General features: G+C 47.2%; 1 protein-coding gene across 1 annotated transcript; it reads right to left on the reverse strand.

The window, feature by feature from the left end:
* Nucleotides 1–8,019: 8,019 nt before the first annotated feature.
* POU3F3 (POU class 3 homeobox 3) lies at nt 8,020–10,559 on the reverse strand. The gene has a single exon (XM_007433298.3). The coding sequence runs from the start codon at nt 10,223–10,225 to the stop codon at nt 8,882–8,884; it is 1,344 nt and encodes a 447-aa protein (XP_007433360.3). The 5' UTR covers nt 10,226–10,559; the 3' UTR covers nt 8,020–8,881.
* Between the last annotated feature and the right edge of the window lie 4,361 nt (nt 10,560–14,920).

A 14,920-nucleotide genomic window follows, 5' to 3' on the forward strand; every position in this document is an offset into this window, starting at 1 on the left:
CCCCCCCGCAAAAAAAAAAAAAATCTGCGCGTGAACTTTGGCTGGACCTTCAGTCCACACACGAGCTGCAGACTGAAGGCAGGCAGGTGAAGGCAAACATTGCCGTGCGTCTCTGCAGGGAAGCGGTTGGGGATCCGAAGCCGGCGCTGGTGTGGTGTTCGAGCAACCCCCTTTCAGTGTGGGGGGGGGGGGGGGAGCCTAAAGCAAATAGAACGGAACTCATATCTAGAGACTTTCCTCAGGCTCGGCGGAGCGAGGGGTGATCCTGAAGTCTGGAGAAGGAGGGCGCTGCCTCACGTGGGGGGACCTTGACGCCCGAGGGTTTGCGCGCAATTCACCGAAGTGGCCCAGGGGGCCCCAGAAGCGTCCTTCCTTAGACTGTTTATTGACAGAATGCAGCAGCGATTCATTTTCCAAAACTCGCTTGTGAACTCGACTATCGTGTCCAAAAATGGCTTGTACAAGGACTACTGGGCTGGAAGAATAGATTTTTAGACTGCCGTCCGTCCATTGTAGCTCCGACATAATAGTAATGCAGACAGAGAGGCTTTATATCGCCTGAAGGATGGTCAGGTGATGCTATAAATCCTTAGTGAGGAAATGGCCCTAATACTATTGAGTTCAGTAGGATTTCTGAATAGACATCCGTAAGAGAGCCCTGGAAGCTGCTAAAAACTCTACCTTCTGATAACTTAAGGTCCTTCTCTGATGTTCATATGTATGGACATATGAACTTCCAAACCATGCCATTCCTGACTCCAGAGTACTTCTTCCCTAATCATTCATTGCCTCCGAAAGAGGGTTTCACACAAAATCAAAACGGCGGTGGATTTTTCCTGCTTTCCTCTATGAGAAAACATTATCTGGAACATTATTTAGCATATTATTTCTTTTTCCCTGCAACCAAAGGATCCCCTTCCAACATACACTCACATTTATATTTTCCAGTTCAGAAAAGCAGAAAAGCAACCAACAGATTCTTAATATTCAGCTCCTCTCTTATCTTATGAGAGCCAGTTCCAGAAAGTGTTTACATTGTCACCTATTGCTATTTCTCCCCCTTTAAGCTATATTAGCAAAAGAATCTATTAGTAGTCATCCATCCTCTGAGGAGGTTAAAGATGAAACTGAAATAGGCAAAGATTAAATCTCCTTTGAGTCGTGCTCCACTCCTGATGACTTCATGGACGCTTCCATCCAGTTTTTGTGGCAACAGTATGGAACTGGTTTGTCACTGGCTTTTTCCAGGATGTGCAGGTGGCAGCACTCAGTTGACCTTGGTGTGGCTTTGAAGCTAAGCAGGGTTAGGCCTGGTTAGTACTCAGACGGAGGAATGTTAGGGCTATAGATTGGTTGAAAAGGCTCAATTACACACAGACACAATTCACCCCTGAACTAGATATGGGTTAATTTCCTGTAGAAATATTTGGGCTGCTTGCAAAGGAATGAATCTAGTTTGCATTTCTCCTCCATAAAACCACACTTGGATTATTGTATATCTAAAAGGTGGAAAAAAATACAATAAGCAAAGCTATACGTGCTAATATGGATGGATAAGGGAACATAAAGGGAGCATAACACAAATATTAAACTAAATATTAAAAATACCAACATATGATCTGTAGGGTCTGTTTATTTGTGATAACTATGGTAGCTGTCCTAGGAGATCTGCAAAACATTTTTTACTCCGTCTGGTTGGCCAGATTCAATTATCATACTATAATCCTTATTTTTTAAAATATTCTCTCTTCAAATACTCTTCAAATATTCTGATTCCTGATACTACTGAGTGGAAATAAGAATAAAAAGTGCATTTATCCATAATATTCAATGAAAGACATGGAGATGTGTGAAGAAAGTAGTTTACAGTTCCTAAGGGAAATGCCCCATCATGCAGTCTTCCATACATGAATATATTCCCACTGAATTCAGTGGAGCTTACTCTTAGGAAACCAGACTGTTTAAAGTTGCAGCCTTAAACATGAGTATCCCTTCCCCCTGAAGATATAGCTTTTAGGCAAATAGATTTAGAAAAACATCCCATTCAAACTGTTCTGATCTGTAATTAAATAGTCAAGTAAGCTTGTACTCTCTGATGGTGTTGGCAGAAGTTGCAATGATCCAAAGTCAGATTGCTGTGTCAGAGTGGCTCTTTTATTTATGAGAATGCCAAAACAAGGAAAAAGAAAGAGAAAGAGAAAGAAGGAAAGGAAAGGAAAGGAAAGGAAAGGAAAGGAAAGGAAAGGAAAGGAAAGGGGGAAAAAAGCTGCTTATGTATTCTTAGCCCGGCTTCAATTTAGTTGCTAAGCAACCCGTTTATGGTAATTCATCCGCGAAATTTAAATCTTTAAGAAAGGATCCTGCATGTCTGACTTAATGGTCACCAAGAGGAAAAGAACTTTTAGGGTGTGCAACAGCTGGCATTTCTGGCCAGCCAAGCAACAGCAGGGATGGAAATAATAACACATTTTACAAAAATTGTGCTCTTTACTACCTCAATTCAGTGGCCCTGTGCAGGAAGGACAAGAAACTTGGCTAAGGAGAATTCTTCCCCCTCTACCCAAATCCAGATTTCAAGCAAGTTGCATGCTCCTTATTGAGTTTGGTTTGCATTTCCAGCAAGCAACTCCTTGCTCCATTCATCCATCCATCCATCCATCCATCCATCCATCCATCCAACCATCCATCCCTGGAGTCCTTATCTTTTTCAGTCCTCCTTCCTCCTTCTCCTGCTCAGTGCATGCCAAGGCCCACTGCATCTTTAAGCCCTTCCATTAATCTACCCAATCATAGCCACCCATTACTCACACCACGGAGAGTATTTCTTTCCCCTCTGTCTCACAAAGATCTTTAGAAGAGCTTATCTAATTTCCTGACCACACCAACTACATCCTAAGAACAGTGGACCGTGCAAAGAAGAAAATGGCAAGAAAACAAGAAAGTAAGAAAAGTGAAGGGGACAATAGTGAAGGGGACAATCAATTCTGAAGCCCATTTATCTTGGACCAATTCCTGGAGCAAGAGCACCAATCAGCCTGGTTGTACACTGATAAATCCCAAAGATGTTCTAAATCACAAGACATAAATAACCTAGCACTGACCTGATCATGTCATGAGTATGAAGGGGGTGAAAGCCCATCACACACAAGAAAAGTAAATATCTCTTCCCGTCCAGCTCCACAGAGCTACCCTCTACTTCTCTTCTCAGATGTGAGACCCATTGAGTCCAATAAGGCTTCCTTCCAAGTAAGTGCATCTAGCATTTCAGCCTTTTTTTGGATCTCCCTGCTATAGTGTTGAAGTAGGGATGTCAGGGCAAAGGAAGACAAGTTAGATTTTTTATTTCAGGAAGACTGAATTGGTTTAAATTAAATACAACAGCTTCTGTTGCTTCTTAACTGCTAAGTAAATCCAATTTTGATAAATGGTTTGCAGCTCAAATTTAAACCTATTCTGTACCTAGAAGTAAATCCTACAAACTTCTTGTAAATTTATTTTGGGATGATACTGTGCTTCTTGTTATTTCTTCTCAATAGCTTTCACAGGAAAAAAACAGAGAGAGACCACAGGCTAAAGATTAAAAGAAACTGTAGCGCATGCCCAATTTCCTTTTGGCTATTATCCTTCTCACCACACAAGTTTACCAGCAAAATTCAGTCGGCCTTACTTCCTGTCAAGGGTTTGCACCACCCCTCTCTCAAGCCCTTCACTGGATATAGAATTAGAGAGTCAGTGACGTCACTTAAATGACCATCAAGTAAAGGCGAAGAGGCCGCAGAGCAGTCAAAGCACCAGTGGAGTTTGGTCTCTGGAGAAACAAGGCCAACCATCTGCATCACTGGAGCTTGAGGCAGAGTGATGACAGGCTGTGCTATTCTGCCCACTTACCTGGGAGTATTCAATGGGGCTGCTAACTTCTGAGCAGACACGTATAGGATTGCATACTCAGTCTTGCCCTTCTCTTTCTAATTTCCATCAACCCACAGCAGGGGTGACCAGTTCAAACCAGTTAAGAATCCCAGGAAGTTGTCCTATGGAGTCTGGAGAACTACAGAAGACGTACCCTTGAAGATCTACTCTATCTTTATTCAGTCTGTCTCCTTCTCTCTCAGACACACAGAGACGTGCATGCATTATGCACCATCCTAACGTTCCTTAATGTTACTCTGTGTCCAGCTTTTAGTAAGTGACCGGACAATTTCTGTTTGCTTCATCAGTCCTTACCACATCACCTTATAGTCCAGGCATCGACACTAGCAAGTCCTTCTCTCCAAAACCTGAACCCACTGAAACATTGGCATCAAAAAGGACAAATGTTTCTCTGTGACTGTGACTCTCTTTAGGCCCCCTCTACTCTTCCCATTTAGCTTTCCATCAATTTTTCTTGAAAATAGCCTGAGACTGAGAGTTATGACATTTAATCTAATGCAATACAATACAAGCCTGCAATCTTGGCCAACACGTATGGCACCCATTTTACAATGTGATTAACCACCTTGGAACTCCATACAAAAACTAAGATACAGGTGGCTAAGGAGCCACTGGTTCATCTCTGAAAGCTGCCAGTCAAAGATTTATTTTCCATCTTTTCTTATGCAAATATATCTGCATCTTTAACAGGTATATATAAATATATAATATATCTCTATAAATATATAGAAATGTCATTTTGTTTTTAGCTTGAAGATGTTGATATTTTATTACAAAAATAAACGAATAAATAGTAATACAATGATATATTGTTGCTTTCGACAGGATAAATATTTTACAAATATATAATTTTTAAAAAACAAATGTAACTGTTAAATTATGGAAAATATGACACTTATTGATAAAATTATCAATAATATATACTGCATTTCTTATTAGAATTGATTGTTCTCCAAAGATTCAATTGAAAACCCTTCATATAAAACAAGTTTCGACCATTGCAATATGCAAATGCCATTGACTACATTAAAAGATAAAGTATCTCTTTTAAAAAAAATCTGCTGTGATTTAAATACAAGCCGAAAGTTTCTGTTTAAATTCTGCAAAATTGCCTGTCGAAAACAGTGAACAGTGAGGTGATTTGGACATTTTATATTGGTTAGAGATTTAGACGGGAATGTAATGAAGTCAACTAGATAGCTCAGGGTGGGGGAATAGAAAAGATTGCAGAAAAGGAATGTAAACCATTAAATCTTGGAATCAATCAAGATTGATTTAATAAAGTTTGCAAAATATTTTGCACCCTTCTTTTCCTTTTTGATAGAATGGAATATAGGAAAAGATTCTAACCGTGTGATCTTAAACATGTTTCCTCAGAAGTAAATCCCATTATGCTCAATAAAACTTTCTCCCAGCTGTGCCTTTAAAGAGTTGCAATTTAAATTATCAATCACAGAAGACAGAACTGGTAAGTTAATACAGTGCTTAGAAACATTAAGAGATCTGATGAGATAAAGCATTTCCATCATTTTCATGATATAAGAACATATTTTCTCCTTAATCCTTCCTCTTAGTGCTGGATGGACTTGTAATTCTGTAACTCTGGTCCTACAAACATCAAAGGATTTGTCTGGGAGAAGGAAGGAAGGAAGGAAGGAAGGAAGGAAGGAAGGAAGGAAGGAAGGAAGGAAGGAAGGAAGGAAGGAAGGAAGGAAGGAAAGGGAAAAAGAAAACAGGCAGGCACCTTGATAGATTGACTATGTGTATTGACACAGATAGACATATTTTGCAAATACTTGCTTTCAGAAGTGACTGACCTAAAATCCACCTTAACAGAAAATATGAGGCTTTCATCAAAACCACTAAACAAATAGCTAAAACTAGACTCACTTTCTGGCAAAAACAAAAAAACAAAAAAACACCCTCATCCCTCCCCATTCTTTCCATTGCTTTGAATGTAGGATTTCATCTCATGTATTAATGCTAGTGAATCTCCAGGTAAAATCAAGTTTATGGCCTGCACATTGGAAATTCTCTTTCCTTGTTTCTCTTGCATGCAGCAAAATGGTCAGTAGCTTCATTTGTCTTTTAAGTTGTAAAATTGTAACTGGGAACACTGAAAATTAAAGTAACATAAATCCTATACTAGTCTTGCCAAGCTCTCTCCCATCCATTTTAGGATGTTGCCAAAGTCAACAGGCATGTGATATTTACCAGTTTAATTTGGACTTAAAACAATGCCTTTCAGGGTATAGTTCTAACTGGTGTAAAACTGAGACTTACTGGAAAGAAATAACATTATTTATTTGTTTTAAACATTTATCAAGTTAAAGAAAAGGAGCTAACAGTCCATTAAAACCTTATGTTGGTCATCATTATCAGATTTCTACTTCTTTTTAGGAGGGACTGCACAACACACAGTTTGAGCACTATATTACTGCAAACATGGGATTCAAACTTCAAACCTTTCCTAGCTTCCTTGCCTTCCTTATGTAACAGTAACAAACAGGGTAGCCAGCATGTTAGTAGTACATCTACTGACATCCTTAGTATTACCAACATTCACATTTATTATCATACATGACCACTGTAAAATGTGGGAGAAGGGGGCAACCATATGTTATGTATCTGCACCCATGTCACATCCCAGATATTTCTCTAAAGCAATACAACAATTGTAAACTGCCAGAACTCTGACTAAAGCTCTGGGTGTTTTCTTCTTTCTCCTTATTCATATGTATATATTTAGAAGTATCATTTGTTAAATTATGATGATGATAAATTAAATAGATAGTTATACACACCACAATGTATGGAAATAATATATTTTCTTGGGAAACTGCACTCTGCGGATTATATTGCGAAAAGAGAAGTGGGGAGTTATATAGATAGCTTATCACCTGGGACTACTGTGCTAAACTTATTCCTTAAATAAGGAATTAAACAATGGCTTTCTGTTCTAAAGTCTTGCTTTATCAATCCAATACACACTCTTGATGTGTTGATCTAGAAATACTGTGTAACTACCTATGGATTTATTAGGAGTGGAACTACTTCTAAATGGCTAACCTCATCAGTACTGGTGAAGAGGGGGTTCTTTCCCTCCTCTGTCAAAATATCATCAAAAGCTACAGAAAACAGTTTGGTTCTATTTTTGATTCCGTCATTTAAAAGGTTTTCAGTATTTTCTTAAGAAAACTTACTCGACACATTTTTTTAATGTATCAGACAAAGACTATTTCATTCTAACAAATTTATTTTCTCAATCAGCTCTTACGGAATCACTACTCAAATTAAATTACAATCAAATTATCACATCAAAAGATACCCTTATTACCTAATAGCTGTCCATATTTTTTTTCCATTTTATTTTTTAAATTTGTGCTCGTCTGAAAAAAACACGTAATACAAGATCTGGGGAAAAAATAAATTACCGTTTTGCAGTAGTTCATAGGTATTCTGAATAAAATATTAAAAGAAGTCATTTAATGAAAATATAAAGCAAATTTTTTTAGATCAACAATGGATCTAAACATTTCTCTATTGCCGTCTTTTTTTCTTTTTGTTTGTTTGTTGAAAAGTCTGTTTATTAAAACCTACCAAAAACACTGCGAGGAAATGGCAGTATTATAGAATCACATCCACAGCACCCATTCAAGCAAGTTGGCAACGGATTTAGGAGAGAAGTTCAGATAAGTGCAGCTGCAGATGCCCAGTTGCTTTTTAAATCCCTTTATCTGAATTAGTCCAAAAATAAAAAATATTAATAAAAAAAATTATCAGTGAGCTTTTTAAAAATTAATCTTCCAGGGTGATTGGCAGCCATCAGAAGCATAATTTTGACAGCCCCTGAATTATTCCTTTTATGTCGCTGTTTCTCTTAATTCATGCAAAATCCTTCTACGGAGCTCCAACTTTAAGGACCAACAATCTTGCTTTGCCTTCCCCTCCCCCCTCCCGCGGTAGGAGCCCCTCCCCCCTTTTCTTTTCAGGGTCAGCTTTCCACTTGCCGGTGTTTCTTTCTTTCTTTATCCCCTCCCTCCCTCCTCTCTCTTTCTCATTGTATATAAATTTGCTTTCCTATCCTGTCTGCCTATTTTTTTAACTGCTGAGTGCATTATTTCCCCACTTTTTTTTCCTACCTAAAGAAACTGTCACCTTTTCCATTTTGCAGAATATCATCCTTCTCAAGGGGACTCCTGCCCTGCACCAAAATTAATGTAGTTTGGCCGAGAATAACTAAGTTCTGGAAAGCAGCGAGTGTTTGTTACTGGTCTTGTTCCTGCCGCGGTCCTCTCCCTCTGTGACCTTTCGCGTGTCTTTTTTTTTCCCTTTTAAATGTGTGTCTGTGTTTATACGTGCACGTGTTTGACTGAGTTAGAGAGAAAAGTTTCAGGGAATCTCACAGGACGGTCCTTTGGAAAAGAATGGTGAATGTGGTGGCAGGTGGGTGAGGCTGGGGAATGACGGAGGAGGAGAGAAAGGTGGGGGGAGAGAATAAAAGTAGGTGGGGGTGCTTGTTTAATCGCTGCCTGGAGCATAATTTAGATTTTGTCGTAGAACGCTACCAAAAAGAAAAAAAAGAAAGAAATATCAATTTTTGGTCTGTTTGGGTTTCCATCACGCGGTTTTCTCCATGCTGAGATGGAATTCCCATCGCTGGGCTGAGACTACTCCAAATGTTCCGGATATGGAAAGGGGCAAAAAGGACGGGGTCGGGGAACCAAACAGAAACGCGGGAGGGTCTCGGTTTGGGCTGCAGGTGTCTGGTCGTGTTTTTGTTTTCCTGTTTGCCTCCCTTCTTCTCCCTCCCCTCCCCCACCCGGACTGCCCACCAGCGCTGTGCTTGCCTCCCTCTCTCTCTGTCTGCCCCCCTTCTCTTTCTCCGCTCGCCCTTCTCTCTAATAACTCCTCTCGCTTTTGTGACGACGACTCTGCCTCTCTGCCTTTTTCACTGCACGCTCGCCTGAAGTCCGTGGTGCGGGGGCGGCGTGTCGGAGCTGACGTTGCCGACCTGGGAGTAGACGTCGTCGGGCGTCTGCTGCTGGATCCCAGGGGGGGTCATCCGCTTCTCTTTCTGCCTTCGATTGCAAAACCAAACCCTGACCACTTCCTTCTCCAGCTGCAGGCTGTCCGCTAGGTTCGTAATCTCCTGGGCGGAGGGCTTGGGGCATTTCAGAAAGTGACTCTCCAAGGCCCCCTTGACACTCACCTCGATGGAGGTCCGCTTCTTCCTCTTCCTGCCCTGCGCCGCGATCTTGTCGATGCTGGTGGGGCTGCCCGTGGACGAGTCGGCCTCCTCCAGCCACTTGTTCAGCAGCGGCTTCAGTTTGCACATGTTCTTGAAGCTCAGCTGCAGGGCCTCGAAGCGGCAGATGGTGGTCTGCGAGAAGACGTTGCCGTACAGGGTGCCCAGCGCCAAGCCCACGTCGGCCTGCGTGAAGCCCAGCTTGATCCGCCGCTGCTTGAACTGCTTGGCGAACTGCTCCAGGTCGTCCGAGGTCGGCGTGTCCTCGTCCGAGTGCGGGTCGTGGCTGTTCAGGCCGCCGCCGTGGTGCGGGTGCGGGTGCGGGTGCGGGTGGTGGTGGTGGTGGTGGTGGCCCGGGTGGTCGCCCAGCTCTGGCGTGTCGCCCCTCACCAAGCCCGGGTGCACCAGGCTCTGGCTGCCGGGCGGGGGGCTTAGCATGCCGTTGACCGTGAAGCCGCCCGGCTGCGAGTAGATGAGCGACTGCTGCTGCTGCTGGCCGGCCATGGAAGGCAAGTGGGCAGCCGTGGTGGCCCCCCAGTGGCTCTGGTGCGGGGGGCCCAGGTGCGGCGGCGGGGGCCTGTGGTGCAGCGCCGCGCCCGAGTGCAGGTCGTCCCGCCCGCCGCCGCCGCCGCCGCCGCCGCCGCCCTTCACGTCGGGCTGCTGCTGCTGCTGCTGCGGCTGCGGCTGCTGCTGTTGGGGGCTGCCCGTCATGCCCACCGGGCTGCTGGACCAGGGCGAGCCGGCTTCCACGGCGGCGGCGGCGGCGGCCGCTGCGGCGGCGGCGGCGTGGGGCAGGGCTGTCACCCACTGGTGCGCGTGGCTCAGCATATGGCCGCCGTTGCTGGCCGCCATGGCGCCCTGCATGAAGTCACTCTGGACCATCTTCACGGAAGAAGGGTCGGCCCGGTAGCCCCCGCCGCCGGCGGACACCGAAGTGACGGCCACGCTGCCTGGCTGCATCCCCCCGCCGGAGTCCGAGTGGACGATGGAGCCCGCCGACAGGATGCTGTTGCTTGGCAGGTAGGGGTTAGACGCCGCCGTAGCCATCGCTGCTGCTGCCGCTGCTGGTCTTCCCCCCCTCCACTTCGCACTCCAGCCTCCGCAGCCAAGGAGCGTGGGAGGAGAATCCTCCTCTGCCCGCCCGCCCGGCCGCCCGCCCGGCCGGCACCGAGGCGAGCTCCGCGCCGCGCGCACCCTCCTGGGCTCGCGGTTCCTTCTTCAGAAAAGCCAACCCAGCCCCAGCGCTTCCTTGTCTCCCTCCGAACAGTTCTTGCCGTTTACCTGTCGGCAGCAACCAGTATATCGCAGCGGGGGGGTCGGGGGGTGGGATAGGGAGAAACCGAGAGAGAGAGAGTGGGGGGGAAAAAGAGCGGGAACGAGGGGAGGGAGGTCACCCGGCAATAGCTGCCCCTTTGGCTTTCCTTTACTCCCTCAGGAGCATAGTTCTCTCGCACAGTTTCTGGGTTGTTGGTTGTTATTGTTTCCCCCCCCGGGAAAGTTTCTTTCTTTCCCCCCGTTTCCCCTCCGGTAAGGCTTTGTACCGCGGTGAGTAAGTGCGGGTGGGCTCCTTTCTTTCGCCCGTCACGCGCACCCGCTCGCTCTCTCTCTCGCTCTCTCTCTTTCGCCGGCGCGGCGCGGCGCGGCTCGGCTCGGCTCCTCGACGGTCTCGCTTGCCTCCCTTTCTCTCACACGCAAGTTTTGTTTGTGTCCTAAGAAAACTTCTGGCGAGGCTGGCGGCGGCGGCGGCGGAGGCGAAGCTGAGGAAACTGCATTGCTCAAAGTTGACGTCCGGCTGAAGCGCCCGGGTCCCTTGGAAAGAGAAGTCCTTTGGCAGCCTTTTTGCGAGAGTCTGGAGAAGACATTTTCCTCGCCTTTTCTGCCCTCCCTCCTCTAGGGCGCCTCTTTCTTCTTCTTTTTCTTCTTCTTTTCACATGAGGAGAGGAAACGCGGTCAATATTTTCTTTCTTCCTTTTTTCCCAGGCAAAACAAACCAACGAAAAAAGTTTACAATTTCTGATCCCTCTGTAACCGGGGCAGGAGGGGGGTGGATGGGAAGGAAGGCGAGGCGAGGCGGCGGTCCAGCTGCTGCGAGGGAGGATGTGGAATCGCCTGGGTGGAGAGAGATGTGTGGTGGCGCGCGCGCATATATGGTATCCTTCAGCCACTAACTCCAGTGGGGAAGTTGGCTGCCAGGCTGGCGAAGCGTGGTGCTCCGGCGGTGCTGGAGAACAGCAGCTCAGCTCAGCAATGCTCTTCCCTCGTTGCCGGTGCTGGTGTGTCGCCGCCGCCGCCGCCGCCTCTCCTCCCCCTCCTCTCTTTCCCTTTCTCTCCCTCTGACAGTTCTCTCTCTGTCCCTCCCTCACAGAGCAGGGACTGTCGAATGTTTACCCTCCGCCGAGAGCGCGCGCACCACCACCACACTTTCCCAAATACAAGGAAGTCGAGCGCGAGGGCCCCTGCTGATTGGCTACCCGCTGAGTGATTGGCAGGCCCGGAATGACTGGCTCAGGACGCGAGGCCCCCCTTCCGGCCGTTCCGATTGGTTGCTTTTTAATTTAGGCAAAGTGTCGTGGAGGCTGGAAACCTGCCCTACCCCCCTAAGTCCCCCTCCCCTGGTTTCTTCTCTCTGTCGCTGCCTCCTCTCGCTTCCCTCCGCCTTCCTAGGACCCACAACATCTTAACTCTTGGAGCCCAGCGAATAAATCGGAGTTTTCCCGGCTCTGAGCTGAGAAGAGGGAGGCGAGAGAAAGGCGGGCGGGCGGGCGTAGGGGGGGGGGGGCGAGCCAACGAGAGGAAGGGAGGAGGAGGAGGAGGAGGATAAAGGGGAGGGGGAAGAGGGGGTTGGTGGCGATGGCGGTGGCGGCGGCAGGGAAGGAAAATCCACGATATAATATTTTACTTGCGTGCATAAAATTCCTCTTATGGGCGCTTAATCCACATGTCAGGGGGGTTGCCCCCATTCGCACGACCCCGTCTGTAAAAGGGAGGAAGGGTTGTCTCCCGGCATCTTTCAAAGTTTACTCTTCCCTCGGCTCCGTCGGATGCACAAAGAGGGGGTCCCCGCAGTCAGGCGAGGCTTCCCAGTCCCCAAAGGCAACCTCGCGGCAAGCTGAGGCGAGATCCGTGAGCTTCGGCCCATCCTCGCAGGCAGCCGGCCTCCGGTTCCTTTGTTTGAGGCTGTCCCGGTGGCTCCGCGTCGTGTGGGAAGTACAATGCCCGGCTCACTCTCCCTCTTGGAGGAGCGTGTGCCCGCTACCCACCGGGGCCTCGGAAGCCGGAGGAGAACTTACCAAGTGGAAGAAAGGCTCCTCTTTCAGCACGTGCTGCTTCAGAAACGAGGGCAATGCGCAAGGCATCCTTTCGAGCCGATGCGCGCCCGCCGCACTTTCCCGTCCCTTTTTAAAATATGCCAGGACGCGCCTTTCCGACCCCCCAAAGGACTCTCAGTTCCTTCCAGCGGCGTTCGCCTTTTTCAAACTCACACCTTTCCCGGGGGCATTTTGCAGGAGAGAGTTCCGGCTCGAGGACCCCTTGGATGGTTGCTCCTCCAGCTGAAAGAGTTAAGGTGGGCGGGAGAGCGAGCGAGAGAGACGGGAGCGAAAGGGAGGGAGGCGGGCAGGCAGAGAGGGCGAGCGGCGCGAAAGGCGGCGCGGCCGCGAGGCGACCTCAGTGAACGGCGGGCAAAGAAAGTGACAGGCCGAGCGAAGGGGACTCGGACCTGCCTGAGGGTTCTGGGGAAAAGACCCCTTCCGGGCGTTCAGTGAGGACTGGGGCTGGCGGGGCGGGAGACTCCTGTCACCTTCACCCGCCCGGTCTCTCTCAGCGTCTCTTCCTCGGTAAAAATAAGTCCAGCGTGTTTACACTGAGAAGGGCAACCCAACGCCCTCGCCGCGCGCGTTCCTCCCCCAGTTCCTGCGTTTGCCGCAGAAAAGCCCGACATAGGGCAGTGCCAGGGTAGAGCACAAGCTACTTCCAACTGCCCCCCTCCCCCGGAAAAGGGAAGGTATGTGGGGCTGGCCTGGTGGGGAGAGGAACCGGAGACTGGCAGCGGTGGTTCAGGACTCGCTCCAGTTCCTGCTTGTACAGTAAAAACGACACACCATTTTAGGTTGGTTTCAGGGCGGGGGTGGGTGGGTGGTGGGTGGGAGACAATAATGTGAATGATTCCTAGCCCCACAGCCTCAGCTCAGGAAAGGCGAAATAGTCCGAGTTCTTTTTTTACTGCCGAGGTTTCCCTCTTTCAAACCGAGCTAGAGAGATGAAGGGTCGGACACAAGATTTCATTGAATCGGTGCGAGATCTCCAGGTGCAGCCGTGTCAATAGTCGGTGCCAGAACCCCATGTTTTCTTTTCCAGCCGATTTTGCTTGGATCAGGCTCAAAAACCGAGTGAGTCTCGTGGTTTTGTTTACACTGAATGGGGAGGATAGGAACGGTGCCATGGGGCCGTCTTTCATTAATATACAGTGAGGATTTTGTCTAAATTACTGCTATGAATTTCACAGTACATGCTTTCAAAAGCCGTCTCAGGTGGCCTGATGAAACGTGATAGCGCCTCTGCAGACGCAATAATAATAATAATAATAATAACAACAATAACAGTAATAACAATAACAATAACAATAATAACAACAACTTTTAAAAAATTCTCCCGGAACACAGCCTATACTCACCAAACAAAGAAGGTTGCTGACTGAGAGTTTAACATTTTATTTTTTTTTAATTTATTTTATGTTTAAAAGAAAACTTAATCCTCCTCCATCTCCCCGACTACTCACTCCCCACCCCACTTTCCTGTAGAGTGTGATTGCTTTGTCTGGGAAAAAAAATCCAAAGTATAACAAGAGGAGAACAGTTAGTGCTGATTTTCATTTGCATAAATTTTCATATATTTTGGTGAAAATAATAGACTAGTGGAGAGCTGGCTTAGTGGAGTCAGTGCAAAGGAAAATCTTTGCCTGGATCGTTGCGCTGCAGTCGAGAATGTGAATTTTCCTCCTTAATAGCAAAGCACTTAAAATACAAATTCTGTAAACGCTGGAGCTCCTGTTGGTAAGTGCATTTATATTTCTCCCCTTTCTTGTTCTTTCTCTTTCTTTTAACACCCCCCCCCCCCATGCCTTCTCCTGGAACGGTGTGCATGCATGAGAGACCCCCCCCCCCCATACCTTCTCAAGCACCTTAGTGAAAGATTAACCTAGGAAAGAAAGCAATTTCTAAGTGCATAAGATGCTTGTGCACTTTGGGGGGCACTGGTGTAGTACTTGGGAGAAAGGGGGGGGGGGGGAAGAAAGAAAGACCGTAGCTGGAAGGAGAATGTTTCGCATTTGCCAAAGAAGTGGTCGGAGAGGGGTACCTTTTCCCACCTCCCCTCAGGAGAGAGGTGAGCACACCTTTCAGAACAGTAACTGTCTGCTTTCTAAGGGACGCAGGCTGACCTGGAGGGATAGCAACCAGGCGGTGGAGAAGGCCGGCAGTGATGCGCGCAGAGGGTTAATGTTGTAACTAGGGAACAGACGGTTAAGCACAACATCTAGAGCTCTGTAGTGAAAGTCCATCAGAAAGAGTATAATCAATCAAAACTAACCAGGACATCCCTTCATTTTATCCTCTGAGGAGGCTGGGGCTGGAACAGGAGTAGAAGCAGACTTCACACCAGGTCTCTCTCTTTCTCCGTGAACCCTGATGCAAACCGACCCCCTCCACCCACCCCCTGCACCCCACCTTTCTCCTTAGCGCCCTT

This window comes from Python bivittatus, unplaced genomic scaffold (genome assembly GCF_059951505.1).
Source record: "Python bivittatus isolate LINGU-HERP-01145 unplaced genomic scaffold, Pbiv_v1 ctg000060_np1212, whole genome shotgun sequence".
Lineage (NCBI taxonomy): Eukaryota > Metazoa > Chordata > Lepidosauria > Squamata > Pythonidae > Python > Python bivittatus.